The sequence below is a fragment of the Heterocephalus glaber genome, unplaced genomic scaffold (genome assembly GCF_053883595.1).
Source record: "Heterocephalus glaber isolate CG9 unplaced genomic scaffold, H.glaber_assembly_v1.0 deba00001762, whole genome shotgun sequence".
Lineage (NCBI taxonomy): Eukaryota > Metazoa > Chordata > Mammalia > Rodentia > Bathyergidae > Heterocephalus > Heterocephalus glaber.
The window spans coordinates 808,083-822,947 of NW_028258459.1; the positions used below are offsets into that span (position 1 = coordinate 808,083).

Sequence of the window (14,865 nt, forward strand, 5' to 3'; positions counted from 1 at the left end):
GAAAGGGGTGGTCACACCAAGACCCTTCCCCGGAGTGGGAAGAATCAGATCTGGTCTCAAGCTGACCTAATACAGCCCAGGCCTTCCCTGAAGCCCAGCATGTGGAATGAGGCCCTCGTGTCATACTACCCCACAAGTAGGGCAGTCAGTGGATGTCACGTCAGGCAATGTGTCCAGGGCCTGACAGAGGGAGCAGAACGAGATTCTGCAGGTCCCCTCTGCCCTCCCTCAGAGTCATCACCTTAGTTGCCAGCGTAGCCTGGACCCCAATCCTGCCCAATTCTGTCAGCTTCTCTCCATCTCTAGGAGTCCCCTGCAGTGGCAGCCATGGGAGGAGAGGGGAGTGGTCAGGGGCACATCGCTGCCCAGGGTCTCCAGGGCTGATATCAGGGGTCTGGCTGAGGAGCCCAAGGTTATAGTGACCTTGTCAAGGACAATCATGTCCTCCTATGAGATCTTCTCACCAGCCAGTGAGATCTCCCAGCCCTTCTGAAAGATGAATGCTGAGTGAGAAGGGAGTGAGGAGCAGGAAGGGATTGGGGCATGCACTGTTTCCGTGAAGTGATTTAAGTTTTCATAGTCCAGAGCGATTTTCACCTTTCAAAGCTCATCTAGAGTCAGGAAGCTATTTTACATCTCTACCAAATATCGATGTGGACTTTATATCTATAGAAAGAGAAAGCGCATAAAGTGTCCATGTCGACTATACAGTGGTACCTCATTTCACGAGCTTAATTTCTTCCAAAATGGTGGGAAAGATGGCCATGTTCATGTTTGTGTGAGGGAAGGACAGCCATGGTCTTATTCATACTAAATGCAGAGTTCACAAACAAAAACAAAATTTTGCCAAAAGATTCTGTTTGTGAACCAAATTGTTCACCAACAAAAGCATTTGTGAACTGCCTAAATGTACCTATGGTACTGGTTGAAAGGGTATGTGTTTTATGTATCTGTTTCAGGTTGGAGTGTAGGGCCATGGCAGGCTGGTTGGAAGACAAGATATAACCTGTCAATCATGAAGATCAAAACAGGAGGCTGGGAACAGGATGTAACCGTGTAACTTGATCCAGAATGCACATGACCTGGCAATCATGGTCAGAATGGGTGGGCAGCGCAGCTTCTGAGGAAGCAGATCCGGGAGGGCCTAAAAGGTGGTGGCCATTCCCTTCATCGCCACTGCAGTCTTCCTGCTCTGCTGTCCTCCTGATTCTGCAGCAGCCCGTCCTGCTTGGGAGACGTACCTCTTCTTGCACTGTGCCCTTGCCTGGGCTCCCACAATGGATCCAAGCCAAACAAGGGCCTCTGTCTGTGTCTGCACTGGGCTGGGGAATATGCCCTGGGTGCATCCTTCAGGGAGCACCTACAGGCTGCGCTGAATAGAAAAAGGCCAAGACGGGCTGGGACTAGGAGTCCTGGGGAAAATCACACCAGAGGCTGCTTTCTGCATGCCATGCTTCTCTTGGAAAAGTGGCATTTCCACCATTATCTCCCTGAGGGGTCAGACTGAAGGGGCTATACCAACAGAAGCAGCCAGGGGGGACTAACGTGAAGAGCCAGAGGAGCAATTGTCTCTCCTGCCTGTCTCTCACTTCCCACTGTTGTTGCCACTGGAGAGTGGGAGAGAATCTGCACACACTGTTGCCAGGCTGCAGTGGAGCCTGAAGCAACAGAGGCTGGGGCTGGGGCTGGGGCTGGGGCAGCACCGTGCAGCAGCCATGAAGTCCCTTTAGAGCAGCTCGGGCAGCTATGTGCAGGTGCTGGAGCAGCCAGCAGAGCAGGGGGGTCACCAAGAGGGAAAAAGTACCCTCTGGTGAGGGCAAAACAATAAAATGGAGGAAGCAAGGTGAAGGGCAGGAATGGCCTTGTGCAATCGCCCCCTGGTAGGATCAGTACAAGAGATGAGTAGGCGGGTGGAACACTGCCTTTCTATGAAAAAAATGCTCCTGCAAGGCTGAAAACGATGCCGTGGACACTGAGCATAAGGATAATAAACACTTTGAAGGGGATGAGTGTTGTGGGCGAAAGTGGATACGGGCCGCCACTCTCCTGAAAGGTGGCTTCCAAGGCTCCAGCTGTGTCACGTGCAGTGGCAAAAAAAAACAACCCAAAAATAACAACACAAAAGCCAGACTGTGATGCTGACCTGAATGTAGATGAGGATGACACTCTGGAGTACGGAACGCCACAACAGACAGAGGCTGACACCATCCCCTGGACAGGCGAGGAGCCTGGTAAAGCCAAGGAAAAATAGACACTCCAGGGGACAGTCCTAAATGGAGGCCCTGCCAACACGCAAATTACACCTGAGTTCTCTAAATGAGCCAGTGGCCATATGGCATTCACCAGTGATGATAAAACAGCAAGCAGGAGGCCACCCAAAAGACCTTTCGAGCATTAACATCAAAAAATAAATCACTAAAACTTCAACAGCAACCACATTTGAGGCCCTGAAGGCTCAGCATGTAGAGCTTAAATGGCAGCTATTTCAGAGAGAGCCTCATCCGAATGGACATTTACTCGATGCCCCTCCTGTTGATTGAGTCTTGGCAAGGGCACTGAGAGGAGTGCTGGCTACGGACCCTGGGTACCAAAGAAGCTCTGCCCCACAGTGTAACATGATCACAGCACTCAGAGACCTGCAGGGGATATACTTGTGAGCTAGTCACTCAGGTAGGCCTTGCCCTGAGCAGCCCTACCTACCCCCAGTTGGAGCGCTTCCGATTTGGTGACATCACTTACTTTGTTGCTGTGTAATTGTGTGTCTATTAATCAACAGTTTTTTAAGCTTGGTTTTATTGTCTTTGCCTAGTTAAAGGCTTTTGTTGTTTACAAATCCATATCTCTAAATTAAACAGCTGTGACAGCGATCCTCTCCCATTGCACGTATTTGCATAAGGTTTGCAGTGTACATACATGGACATACACACATACACACACATGTACACGTACACACACACACACACACACACACACAGGACTCTGGAGCCAGAGTAGAGGCTCAGGTCCAGGACCAGCCTACTGGCTCCACCAAGCTTAGGGACCATGCCTGTTCCAGCCTCTGAGGAGGAAAGGAGTGGAGAACAGCTAGGCAAGACTCTTGAGATCCTGCTCCCAGACTGACAGACAGGCGCACCCCCCCCGAACAAAAAGGGGTCCTGTATTACTTGGAGAGCCACCTTGGCCAATAGACAGCTATGGTCAAGAATAAAAGGTCTTGAGCCCCTTCCGATTTGTGTTTCTGAAATATCTAACTTTTATACCAGGCATGGAAAGTGGACATTTCCAGCCTGTTGAAGAGGGTAGTTAGTCTCCTTTTACTCATCTGCAAGAGATACTTTCTTTTGACCAATATATTCGTTGATTTCTTACAATTTGCAAGTTAAAATTAAATGTAAAAATATCTTCCCTGGTCATATGGTCATGGCCTTGCTTCAAAGATTAATTGTCAAGATGCCCAGCAGAGCATCTTGACATGAGTGAAACTTCCCGTGAGTCTGGCCCACTCTCTAAAGTACCTATCTAGATGGTATGAATGTTTGTGAACTTCAGGCACCTGGCCAGCTCCTGGAGGCTATAAATTAAACTTTTTACACCTTGGTCATGTACACAGTTGATACACTGCCACTTTTGTCTCAGCTGCTATTTGAGGGCTCTCACTGGCGGGGGTACTTTAAAGTCTCATCCATGGAGATAATTCTCTGCCCAGACCCTTCCTAGTCCGAAACCTAAAAGCCGAACATGGAACTTCCCAGCATTAAATTTCAGGAGTTGGAGCTCTTCTGATTCAGTGATGTCACTTTCTTCTTTGTGCTCTTTCACTTTCTTCTGTGTAATTGTGTGTCTGTTGATCAATAGTTTATCAAGCTTGGCTTTATTGTCTTGGCCTAGTCAAAGGCTTTTGTTGTTTACAAATCCACCCAGACCTCTAAATTAAACAGCTGTGACTGTACTCTCTTTAAGACTACATCTTACAGATAAAACTAAAGGCTTTGCTTGCAAAAAAAAAAAAATACAGGACTTGGGTTAAGATCCTCTCAAAGATTCAGGTAGCTTCTGCTGCTCTAAACAAACTACCAAAACACTGACAGAATGAGTATAAAAATTATTGTTTTCCAGACTTCTAGGAAAGCCCTTGCAGGGCTTCACCTTAATCTACTTTTTCCCAAGTGGCTAAGGGAGCCTCTCCAGCTCCACCCTTCTCCTTAAGGAGTTAGTGGGCCACAATATAGACAGACCCAAGGCTGAGAGGGCACATGCAGGGCTCTGCTTATCAAAGAATGTACTGGTACAGACCACCAGGGTCTCAAGGAGAGGGGCCTGCTTGGTAAGTACTTTGAGTCCCAAGGGGCACCGTGTGCACTCAATGGGTCTCCTTCTGCAGGGGGCGCTCTCCGAAAGATGCCAGACCTAGCTTTCTCTCCCCATAGGCCTCAGGACACTTCATGAAAAATATCCTGCAAAGCACCTCTCAGACTCCAGTGACCCCGCCATTAAGCTATATTCTTCAATATTGGGGAAAATTTGATCCTGCCAATCTGAGGAAGAAATAACTTGTCCACTATCGCAGGACGATTTGTTTCCAGTACCAACTAGTAAATGGCAAGAGATGGGTACAAAATGGCAGTTTAGATTACAATACTATTTTACAGTTAGATAATTTGTGCAAATGGCATGGAAAGTGAAGTAGAGTCCCTTATGTTCAGGACTTTGTATCTAATTATCACTAGAAAATCCCCCAAAGTAGGATATTTAAAGTGACCTCAGAAGGAAAGAACAATATTGTTCATGATCCAGTCCTCACCTCCCCACCTGTCTCTCAGAAGGTTGTGGGCTTCTCCCATCCGTTTGATAAGAACAAGCACACTAAGAGGTCTCCTCCTTGTAATCCTCAGGACAGTAAATCAGCCCCTTCCCTCCAAGTGACTCAGAAACCCCACCAAAGCCTCACACCCCAGAGAAACCAACATTCGCCAGCCCCTCACTGTGCTCTCAGATGGTTCCAGACTCCCCAGGACATACTTCAAATGGTGCTTCCTACTCTAACTCACACCTTGTCCAGTCCCTGAGAGGACACAAGGACCAACGGGACTACTTGGGTCCAGGCCCCCTTTTCGGTTGCAGATATTCAACAATATAAAAATGGCTAGGACCCTAGTAGATCTGCAAATGCACTTCACACTTTGACCCTCACATTTAACCTATCGTGGCAAGATGTACACTTCATCGTGGCCACTTGCCATACCTCAGATTAAAAAACAAAAAAATCCTAGAAGAGGCTAGGGAATATGCCGATAAAAGATCACCCTGGAGAGGCTGTTGTCCTTCAACAGAACCAAACTGGAACTATAATACTAGTGATGGGCTAGAAATAATGATTGACATGATAAATGCTCTTATCATGAAAATAAAATGGTACATTAAAAAATCTGCTCATTGTTAAAGCGTGAGAGAGAACATATGGGACCAAACAATCCAGCTGTTTTTCATAGGTGATTAATAAAAGCTTTTTACATATACACAAAACTAGATCCATCTTTCAAGGAGAGACAGGCACTGATGAGACAACAATTTGTTAGTCAGTCAGCCCCAGATGCTACAAAACTTCAGATACAAAAACTTCAGGTAGGCCCATGGACCCCTGTGACCCAATTGCTGGACAGCCTTTTGTTTCTTCAATAATAGGGATCTAGATTAAAAATAAAAGGAGAAGGGCTTTTTGAAAAGGCCAAAATTATGGCTTCCACAAATGGCAATGTTTTAAGTACACCTAAGGTGTTTAAAGGAAAACCCAAAGATAATCAAGGAAAGAGTTCATCTTTTAAATGCGAAAAACTGGACACTGGGCATGTGACTGTCTGTACCAAGCCACTGAATGGCAGGTGGCCAATGGGCTTGACTCATGGGACTGGAGGATTAACTGTCCCTGCTCCCAGAGAGGATCTAAGTCAGGCAAAACCCTAACCTCCCACTCTGATAAAAACTGAAGAGACCTGGGGCAACCTTTGCCCACAGAAATTTAAGAGCCCTAGGTAACCCTGGACATCATGGACAAACAAATTCAATTATTCTGTTTTAATTTTCTTCTCTAAAATCTCTCCTCTAGATTTTATAGCCATAATTGAGGTCGGTGGGGGAGAACCCTAGTTAGAGCTTCTTCACACTGTTCTCAAGTATAACTTCCTGGAGCTATATGCCTCTAAAACAGTCTTCAAAAAACTTACTAACTGAATTCCTAGAGGTAGTGTGTCTTCCCAGCAGGTTGCTGTCATTCATTGCGACAAAAAGAGGTAATAGGAATACATGTAAAGCAGCCTTGCAGATTGCAGATCAGAGTGCATAGAGGCATCTTATTTATCTTTACGTTGGGGACATTCAACTTGGAGTCGGGGAAGATCAAGATGGTGAAAGATTGCATTGTGGAATACTGAAAAATAGAAAAGTGCACAGAGAAATGTCCTGAGCTCACAGAAGGCTACAGAAAGTTTCTACACCAACATCAGGTAAAGTGCAAAATCTCATAATTGATAGGCATTAAAAAAGAGTACTCGGAAGGGTTATATCGAGTGGTAAAGAAATATTGACCATAAATCAAGCTTACCTCTGATCTCACATAACAAAACTTAAAGCAAGACTCAAAAGGATCTTACCATTTCCAAGTAACTTAACTATGTCCTAGAACAAAGCTCAAAAATATTTACATGTAGAGATAAAACAATACGTGGCACTCAACAAGGTGAAATTCACCATATTTGTCATCTGCCCCAAATTACCAGGTATTCAAAGAAACACAGTGGTAGGATGAACAACTTGCAGGAAAATCCACTGACATCACTGACATACAAATGAGACAAATGATACATAAGGATAACAAAACAATTATTGAAATTAAATTTCATATGTTCAAGAACTGAGAATAAAATAAAACATGTTAAAAAGAGACATGGAAGATATAGAAATCCTAAATAATCTTTGAAAGGTAAATACTACAAATTCTAAGTTGAAGAACTACAAGAGTATATGAATGGCAGATGCGACATGTCAGAAAAAAAGTGAGCTTGAAAATACAGCAATAGAAATGCCCCAGAATGTAACAGAGAAAGAAAAATAACTGAAAATAATGAATAGTCATTAGTGAGCTATGAGGTGACTTCAAGTGTCCTGATACAGTTGTATTTGGAAACCCCTGACAGAGAGCAAGTACGGGGGACAAATCCCATTTGAAGAAATAATGAAAATTATACATATTTGACAAAAACTGTAAACCTACAGATGCAAAAAGCTACAAGGACCTCAACAACAAAACAACATGAAGAAAATGATATGACAACTAAAATGTAAGTTGTTTAAAATTAATGTAAAGTAAAAAAATTAATGTAAAGTGATAATCTTAAAAGCAATCAGAGAAAAAAATTACCTAGACAGGAATGAAAATAAGATAACTGCAAATCTGTAAATATCTTGAAAATATTGAAAAAAATTATCAACTTAAAGTCTATACCCAATGAAAATACATTTCAAAACAAAGATGAAATAAAGGACTTTTTTCAGAATTAAATCCCAACAGATGTGTATTAAACCAAATATTAAAGCAGTCCCCCAGCAGACAGAGCATGGCACCAGATAGAAATCTGGATCTAGACAAGGCAATGAAATTGCAACTATATATGTAAGTATAAAGATGATCTTTTTTAGGGTGTCAATGGGTTTAAATGGCAATTGTTTACAGTGAAAGTAATAACAATGCATGGTGAAGGCCATAAGATGTAGGAGTACAATATGTGCTAATAATAGATGAAAAGTTATCAGAGAAGAAATGGAGATACACATTAGGGTTTCATGTGTCTGTCTCTTCCTACTTCCAACTGATATTGCCACATTTTCTTTTTCTTTTTCTAGCTGAGGTCCTAGCAGAGTGACTAGTGGAGCCCACACAGAAAAGCAATTTATGTGCACTTTTTATGAGATGGGATATTACTGTGTTTCCCTGTACCCCTTATCTCAGTGAGCTTCCTGCCTCGGTCTCCTGAATAATTCACCACAGCCAGCTTCAGACATTTAACCAGCACTCTTGAGGGGACACTGTGCATCCAGACCAAAATTATTCTGTTCTCTGTTGAATAAGGAATTTGTATAGGAATCATGTTTCCTTAGCTATTAAAAGAAACTGAGACCACACTTTTGATAGATTGTATTAGTTTCCCATTGTCACTGTAATGAATGATTGAAATTGTTCTGGGATAAAACACACATTTTGTAAAATTTTTAAGTGACACATAAAAAATTGTACCTGTTTATGTAGTGCCATGTATTGTTACACTATATCTATACATTGTATAATGTTTAAACCAGAGTAATCATGTCTATTTCCTCAAATATTTATTATTTTTATGGTAAAAGCCTTTACAAAATCTTTCAAGCTTTCATTTTATAAACAAAATTATCTGTAGCCACCCTATCATGTAATAGAACACCAGAGTTCCTTTCTCCTATGTAGCTTGGCACCTGTGGATTGACTTCGCCCCAGCTCTCTCTCCCTCAACTGTCGCCAGGCTCTGGCATCCACCATCACACTCTCAACTTCTGTTTGGTTAACCTTCTTCAATTCCACATATGAGTGAAACCACGTAGTACTTGCCTTTCTGTGCCTGGATCATTTCACTTACCATAATGTTGGTTTCAGCCATGCTGTTGCAAATGACAAGATTTTGTTTTTATGAGTGAATAGTTTTCCATGCTGTGTATCTGTCACATTTTCTGTATGTATTCATCATTTCAAGGACAATTAGTGTGATTCCATATCTTGGCTACAGTGAATGGTGCAATGAGCATGGAAGTGCAGATGCTATTTCAGTGTACTCATTCCATTTCTTCTGGCTTTATGACCAGAAGAGAGATTACTGAATGATATAGAAGTTCTATGTGTTTTTTTAGGGACCTGCATACCATTTTCCATAATGCCTGTACTAATTTATGTTTCCACCAAGAGTGTGCCAGGATTCTTTCTTCTCTAGCACATTAAAACACTGCAAATTTATTTTCTAAAAATTCTAGATGTCAAAATTCCAAATGGGTCTTACAGTGATAAAACAGGCAGCACTAGGGCTGGGGATGGAGCTCAGTGGTAGAGCCCTTGCTTAGCATACGTGAAGCCCTGGCCTCCACAGCCATCACCAAAAATCTAAACAGAAACAAAAACTCATTAGCAGGGCTGTTTCTTTCCAGCTTCTAGAGCTACCAGCATTCCTGGGCTCCTGACTTCATCACCCCAATCTTTGTTTTGGGGGTCACAGTGCCTTTCATTTCTGTGTCTGTTTGAAATCTCTCTCCATTTCATTCATTGAGGATTGTTATGATTACATCTAAGGCTCACTCACACAGGACAGAAAAATCTCCATATGTCACTATGCTTAATCTTATCTGCAACTTTCCTTTTTTAATATGATGTCACATTCACAGGTCCCAGGGATTAGGGCATGGGTGTGTTTGGAAGGTCACCAGAGGGCTCCATATTGCAATTCAAAATGTAGAGCATATTCCCATGTGGGTCTTCTGCCCCCAGAAAGATACTCCCAGTTCCCTTTCCTGAACTCACTCTCAGAATTCCCCTGAGAAACTATCACTGGAGGTGGGGACACTTCCTGCACTGCACCTGACTCATCCCCACCAGTTTAACAAGAAGTATGTGCCATGATGTAGTGCCATGCCCATGCAAATGTCCACACTTTGAGCCACTTTCCATTCCTGACAATATCTATAAGCAATGTAGGGCTGCAATCACCCCCTGACACCCACTCCCTCATATACCAAGAACTCAGAAACCTCAAGGCCGGCTGAGGCAGGAACACCATCTGGGCCATGTCTCAAGCCGAGTCCACAGCCGGCCCTTCATCTGCAGAGGCCGAGGCCATTGGTCCCCGGCATTTTCCCTCCTCTGGCCCCCTCCATGCGGCCCAGCACCCCGTCCACTGCTCCGTGGTGTTCCTGGCCTGTCTCAGCCATCAGTCTCCAGCCCACTCCCTCTCACAGTGGAGCTCAGAGGGGACAGAGCACCCGTCTCCAGAGGGCGTCAGGGCGTCTCCCAGGTCTGGTCAGGGCCCGGGGGCTCTGGGACACTAGAGAGGTCGAGAGATGCTGCTGCTTACCCAGCTGACAGAGGGGGCCAGCTTGGCTCTTGCTGACAGAGTCAGGGGACCCGCACAGAGGGTGGGGTGTCTGGTGTGCCCTGGTCCATTCTCCCAACAGGGGGTCTGCCCAGACCTCACTGCCACTTCCGGCTGGTGGTGGTGAGTCCCGGATGTCCCAGTCCTATTCATGTCCTCCCTGGTCCACTCCTCCACTCTCCCTCAGCCCCCTCCCTCCGTGCTAAGTCTGTATGGAGAGCCCTGAGTGACAGCTGGCTGGGGCTCTCCGAACTGATTTCCAGGTGGTCTCGTTATGGTTCAGGTCTGGAATGTCTCCCAAAGTCTCATGTGCTCAGAAGTGGGGCTTTTGGAAGGTCTTCGGACCATGGAAGTGCATTGCTCACCAGTAAGTTGACACATTGATCAGTTTATACCTAAATGAGCTGTTAGGAGAAGGACTTGTCTTTGGAGGGTGTGTTGGTTACTTTTCTTTCACTGCTGAGACAAAATACTTGACATCCAAAGTTGGAGGAGAAGGGGTTTATTTGGCTTACAGTTCATAGAGGTTTCAGTCCATACTCGGCTGGCTCTGTGGCTGGGATGGCAAACAAACATCGCACAGGAGAAACAACATGGTGTGCACAAAACAGCAAGGGTAACAACAGGATTTAACAGTGTATTTCTGCCCTTTTATCTTATTAGCACTCACACCCTTAATCCTACTGCCCTTGAGCCTAGCTTTGCATCATGAATCAATTCCAGCTTCACACACTCTAGATCCAGCCTATGAGCACATGAGGCTTTGGGGGGTCATCCAGACCCAAACCATAACCAAGGGTATATCTCCCTCCCTTGCTTCTCTTTTATCTCTCTCTCTCCTTCCTGTCATGGAGGTCAGCAGCTTTCCTCCACCGTGCTTTGCTGCCATGCCATTTCTTCCTTGGAGCCAACCAAACATAGCATGAATTCTCTGAAATTGTAAGGCAAATTAAACCTCAAATCCTTCACTTGTGAGTGTCGGGTATTGTGTACCTGCAGTGGGAAACTAATCAATACAGGTGTCTCTCATGAACACTGGCCACTGCTCTTCCCCAAATCCTCCCAAAGGCCCTCTCTTGATGAGGGTATCCTGTATGCTTTCCTTTCCTGGACCCTGGATATTCTTACAGAATATTTTTCTCCTCAAATTAAGAGGGAAAATGGCCTGTTGACATTTCAGAATTTAAAATCATCTGTGATTTTTATGAGACTGCAAACTAGTATAGCTCCAGATCTATTCACAGGGGGACACACCCAGCCCTGTCCCTTACCAGCCAGTCACCTGGGAAAGTCCTAGTCCTGGGAGACCGGGACTCTTCATCTGTGAAGCGAGTCTGACCAGGCCCATCCAGTAGGACTACAGGAAGGTGTGCACCGCGTGGAAAGCACCCAGCCCAGTGCCTGGCTGGAGCTGTGACCACACTGAACGGCAGGTGGTTGCTGTTTCTAACAGGATTGTGTCCAACCCTAGCACTCAGGGATGTTGTCATTATTGTCACTGCTCTCCAGGACATATCGGAGACTATGCAGCTCTGCACGGCAAGGAAGAGTGAATCAGTGAACATATATTTTGTAAATAAAGTTCTGTAAATCCACCCTCTTAGAGGACATGTCACAAAAGCTATGCACAGAACAGTCTTCCTTGGTGGATACAGCTCAAACTTCTAGAATGTGAGTGAAGGACCAGCTCCTTCTCTCCCTCTCAGTTGATTATCTACTCGAACCATTCTTTTTTTCGTTTTCTTTTTTTATTCTCTGTTTATTGGTACATTTTAGGTATACAATATGATTGACATTCATCATTGGGATCTTGCACCTTTACATAATCTCTCTTGGTTCTTATTTTTCCCCATTCCCCTGCCCTCCTTTCAACCCCTCCATCCCTCCCTATTTACAAAGACTTTGTTTCAATTTTTCCATTTTCTCATAGTAATTCCATTCCCTTCTTTCCTTTCCCCTACCCCTCTCACTTCCCTTTCCCCCTCCCTTTGCCCCTTTTCTTCCTATTTCACATTATCTCTTATACATTTTGATCTTTATTTGCATTTTCAGTTTCTCACACCAGAGAAACTATTTGGTATTTACAATGTGTGTCCTATGTTTTTCACTTAAGAGTATCGCCTCAATGTGCATCCATTTCACTATTGTTTGCATTCATTTCATCACCACCCAAATCTAGCTTTTGCTTAGAATTGTGCCAATGACACAGAAAGTGACCTAAGTATAATTCTCCAATGCACTTCCCTCTGGCTTTCTCAGGCCAGGAACAAGTGTCAGCCTAGATCTTTCTGGGCACAACTTTAAAGAAGTATCCCATTTCCCTGGAAATTATTGCAGATAATGGGTATAAATCACCTAGACCTGTGTTGTATCCAGCTGTACTGGGACAAGATCTCAGGACATGTCCCATGTCTGACTCAAGTGAACATTCCTCTCCCCTTGAGTGAAAATAAAATCCCTCAAAGCAGTTTTCCATTTTCAGCCTCACAATATTTCAACTGGGTAGTCTGGCTCCAGCCACTAACCAGCTGCATTGAAATGGACTCTCACAGAGGGGACAGCATTCTCTGCAATCTCCAAATGGCCAGCGCTCCACATTCCCCCGGGCTGCTCTCTGCTGGGCCCCATCCTCACTGCTCTTTCACTTGTTCTCCAGGTCCTGGAGGACGTTGCTCCATTTCCTGACATGGCTGCTGCCCCAGACCCCACCATCCTGTGGGGAAGAGCAGGTCCTGCTCAGCCTAGTTTACTCACATCTCCACCACTAACACTGGGCTTCCAAAGAGCACTTTTCAATGAAGGTTTCCGTCAATGCATCAGTGAGCAAATGGGGTTCTTTATTAAGAATAAATGTCTCCAATAATTTTGAATGACTCAAGCATATACAGGCATTTTTAAAAATTTTACAGAACAACACACTAAAAGGGTAAAGGAAAGGAAGAATTAAGTGTCTTTAACATTTTTCTGTCTTTAATGACTCCACCTATTTCATGGATAACTTCTTTATATCTCCAAGAAACTTGTATTTCAATGCTGTGTTAATCTGCCTCCAGATCACAAAATAGAATGGAAGATTTTACACTTTTACAAAACAGCAAAACTCTTAAAATGTTTAAGAAGCAATATGTTTGTCACCACTGCCCTTAAACATTTAGAAAGGGAAGTTAATTATACCTTCTATTACAAGGAACAACTTTTGGAAACAATTTCAAAAAGCAAAAAAATCTCCAAGGCACCCACATAGAACGCAAAGATGTTATATGATGAGTTTATACAGCCCCTAGTCTTTCTCTGCACTACTTAGAAGAGTGACTGCTCTTTTCAGACACAGTGAAGAAGCTGCCTCAGAATTCACTTCACACTGGAGAACCTGCTGGATGTGGCACTGGCAGGTGCCCTGTCCTTGGTCCTGACCCAAGGCATCACCCCTCCACTGGCCCTGGACCTTGGGCCCTATCTTCTTCATCTCCCAGAACGTCCCCATAACAGATCGGAAAGGCATTGGGGGTGGTATCATTGACTTTGGCCAAAAATTCTACAACTTTCTTCTTGCTGGTTTCAGCGTGGGCCCTTGGACCCCACAGGAACTCATAGCAAGCAGGATCGCTATTGGGCACCTGCTGATACTCCAGGTACCCTTCCTGTACCAAATCCTCGGTGATGAATTTCCTGGGTTCCCCATAGATGAAGTGCTCCCTCCCAGCATACACCCCGATCCCATTCAGCACTTCCCAGATGACCTCCTCACTGGCACTGTTGCCCTGAAGGAAGATGACACCCAGGACGATTATCAGGAGACTGGTCTTGGGCATGCTCTGGTCCTCATCCACCATCCCATCATAGGTGAGGCCCAGGGCAGGGACAAGGACATAGGACTGGCTGTGAGGGTCCACTTCCTTCACCTCAATGCCAAAGACTAGCTGCATGCACTCAGAGACTTCCCTGAAGATCACAGGGAAGTGCTCCTGATAATTTTTGGTGACAATTTCCAACATTTCTCCCTTTGTGGTCGGCTCCTTCATTAGATATTTGAGGGCCAGGAACTCCACCAATTCAGCCACCTTACCATCTATGGCATCAGTAATCAAGGACATAGTGTCTGGCAGGGTCTGGGATGAACCCTCCCCTTGTTCACTGCTGGAGTCCCCATGGGATTGGCTTGATGGGGTGGCAGCCGTGGCATTGGGTGGAGAGGAGCCTCCCTCGGGACCCAGCGTTCCAGCAGCAGAAACCTCCTCTATGGTGCCTAGGATCAGACAAGAGAAGGAAGAAGAGGATGAGGAGGAAAGGCAATGAGAGGGAGTGAAAGAGGCAGCCTCCTGCTACGCAGCATGGGGAACCTGCCCACCGACCAGGCCCTGCATCTCACTTTGGTCCTGAGAGTCTTCCTGAAGCTGGTGCTTTGGAGATCCAGACATGATGACTCTGGTAATGGACAGCGGGCAGGAGCTTGGTGATGGGGACTCAGAGGCCTGGGGAAGAGAGAGAGGTTGTGAGCAGCCTTAGCTGAGAATAGCACTTTTGGCAGATCTCACAAATGATAATTACAGTTCTCCTTTCTGGTTGGTGCTCTCGGACCTCACAGGCTCCTGCCCTGCTGGAGATCCTGTCCCCAGAGAACCTGGTACAGAAAATGATATGGCTTCTTGGAGTGCAGCTGGTCTACACAGAACAAGGCTCTAGGGAAGACAGTAGGGTGGATGAA

The 14,865-nt window shown here is 45.0% G+C and overlaps 1 protein-coding gene and 1 pseudogene across 6 annotated transcripts in view; one reads left to right on the top strand and one right to left on the bottom strand.

Moving 5' to 3' along the window:
* LOC101711798 (melanoma-associated antigen 8-like) overlaps positions 1 to 14,865 on the bottom strand; it is a 149,374-nt gene that overhangs the window by 14,365 nt on the left and 120,144 nt on the right. For 2 of the 6 annotated variants that reach the window (XM_087202046.1, XM_087202045.1), the window contains 2 exons: positions 14,530 to 14,632; positions 12,977 to 14,406 (listed from right to left, as the gene is read on the bottom strand). The exons of the other annotated variants lie outside the window; for them this stretch is intronic. In XM_087202046.1, coding sequence (XP_087058172.1) covers positions 13,583 to 14,406; positions 14,530 to 14,632 — 927 coding nt within the window. In that variant the 3' untranslated portion in view covers positions 12,977 to 13,582. Of the gene's footprint in view, positions 1 to 12,976; positions 14,407 to 14,529; positions 14,633 to 14,865 lie in introns of those variants that run through there. 6 annotated transcript variants of the gene reach the window in all.
* LOC110346990 (E3 ubiquitin-protein ligase RNF220-like) lies at positions 1,747 to 2,657 on the top strand (annotated as a pseudogene).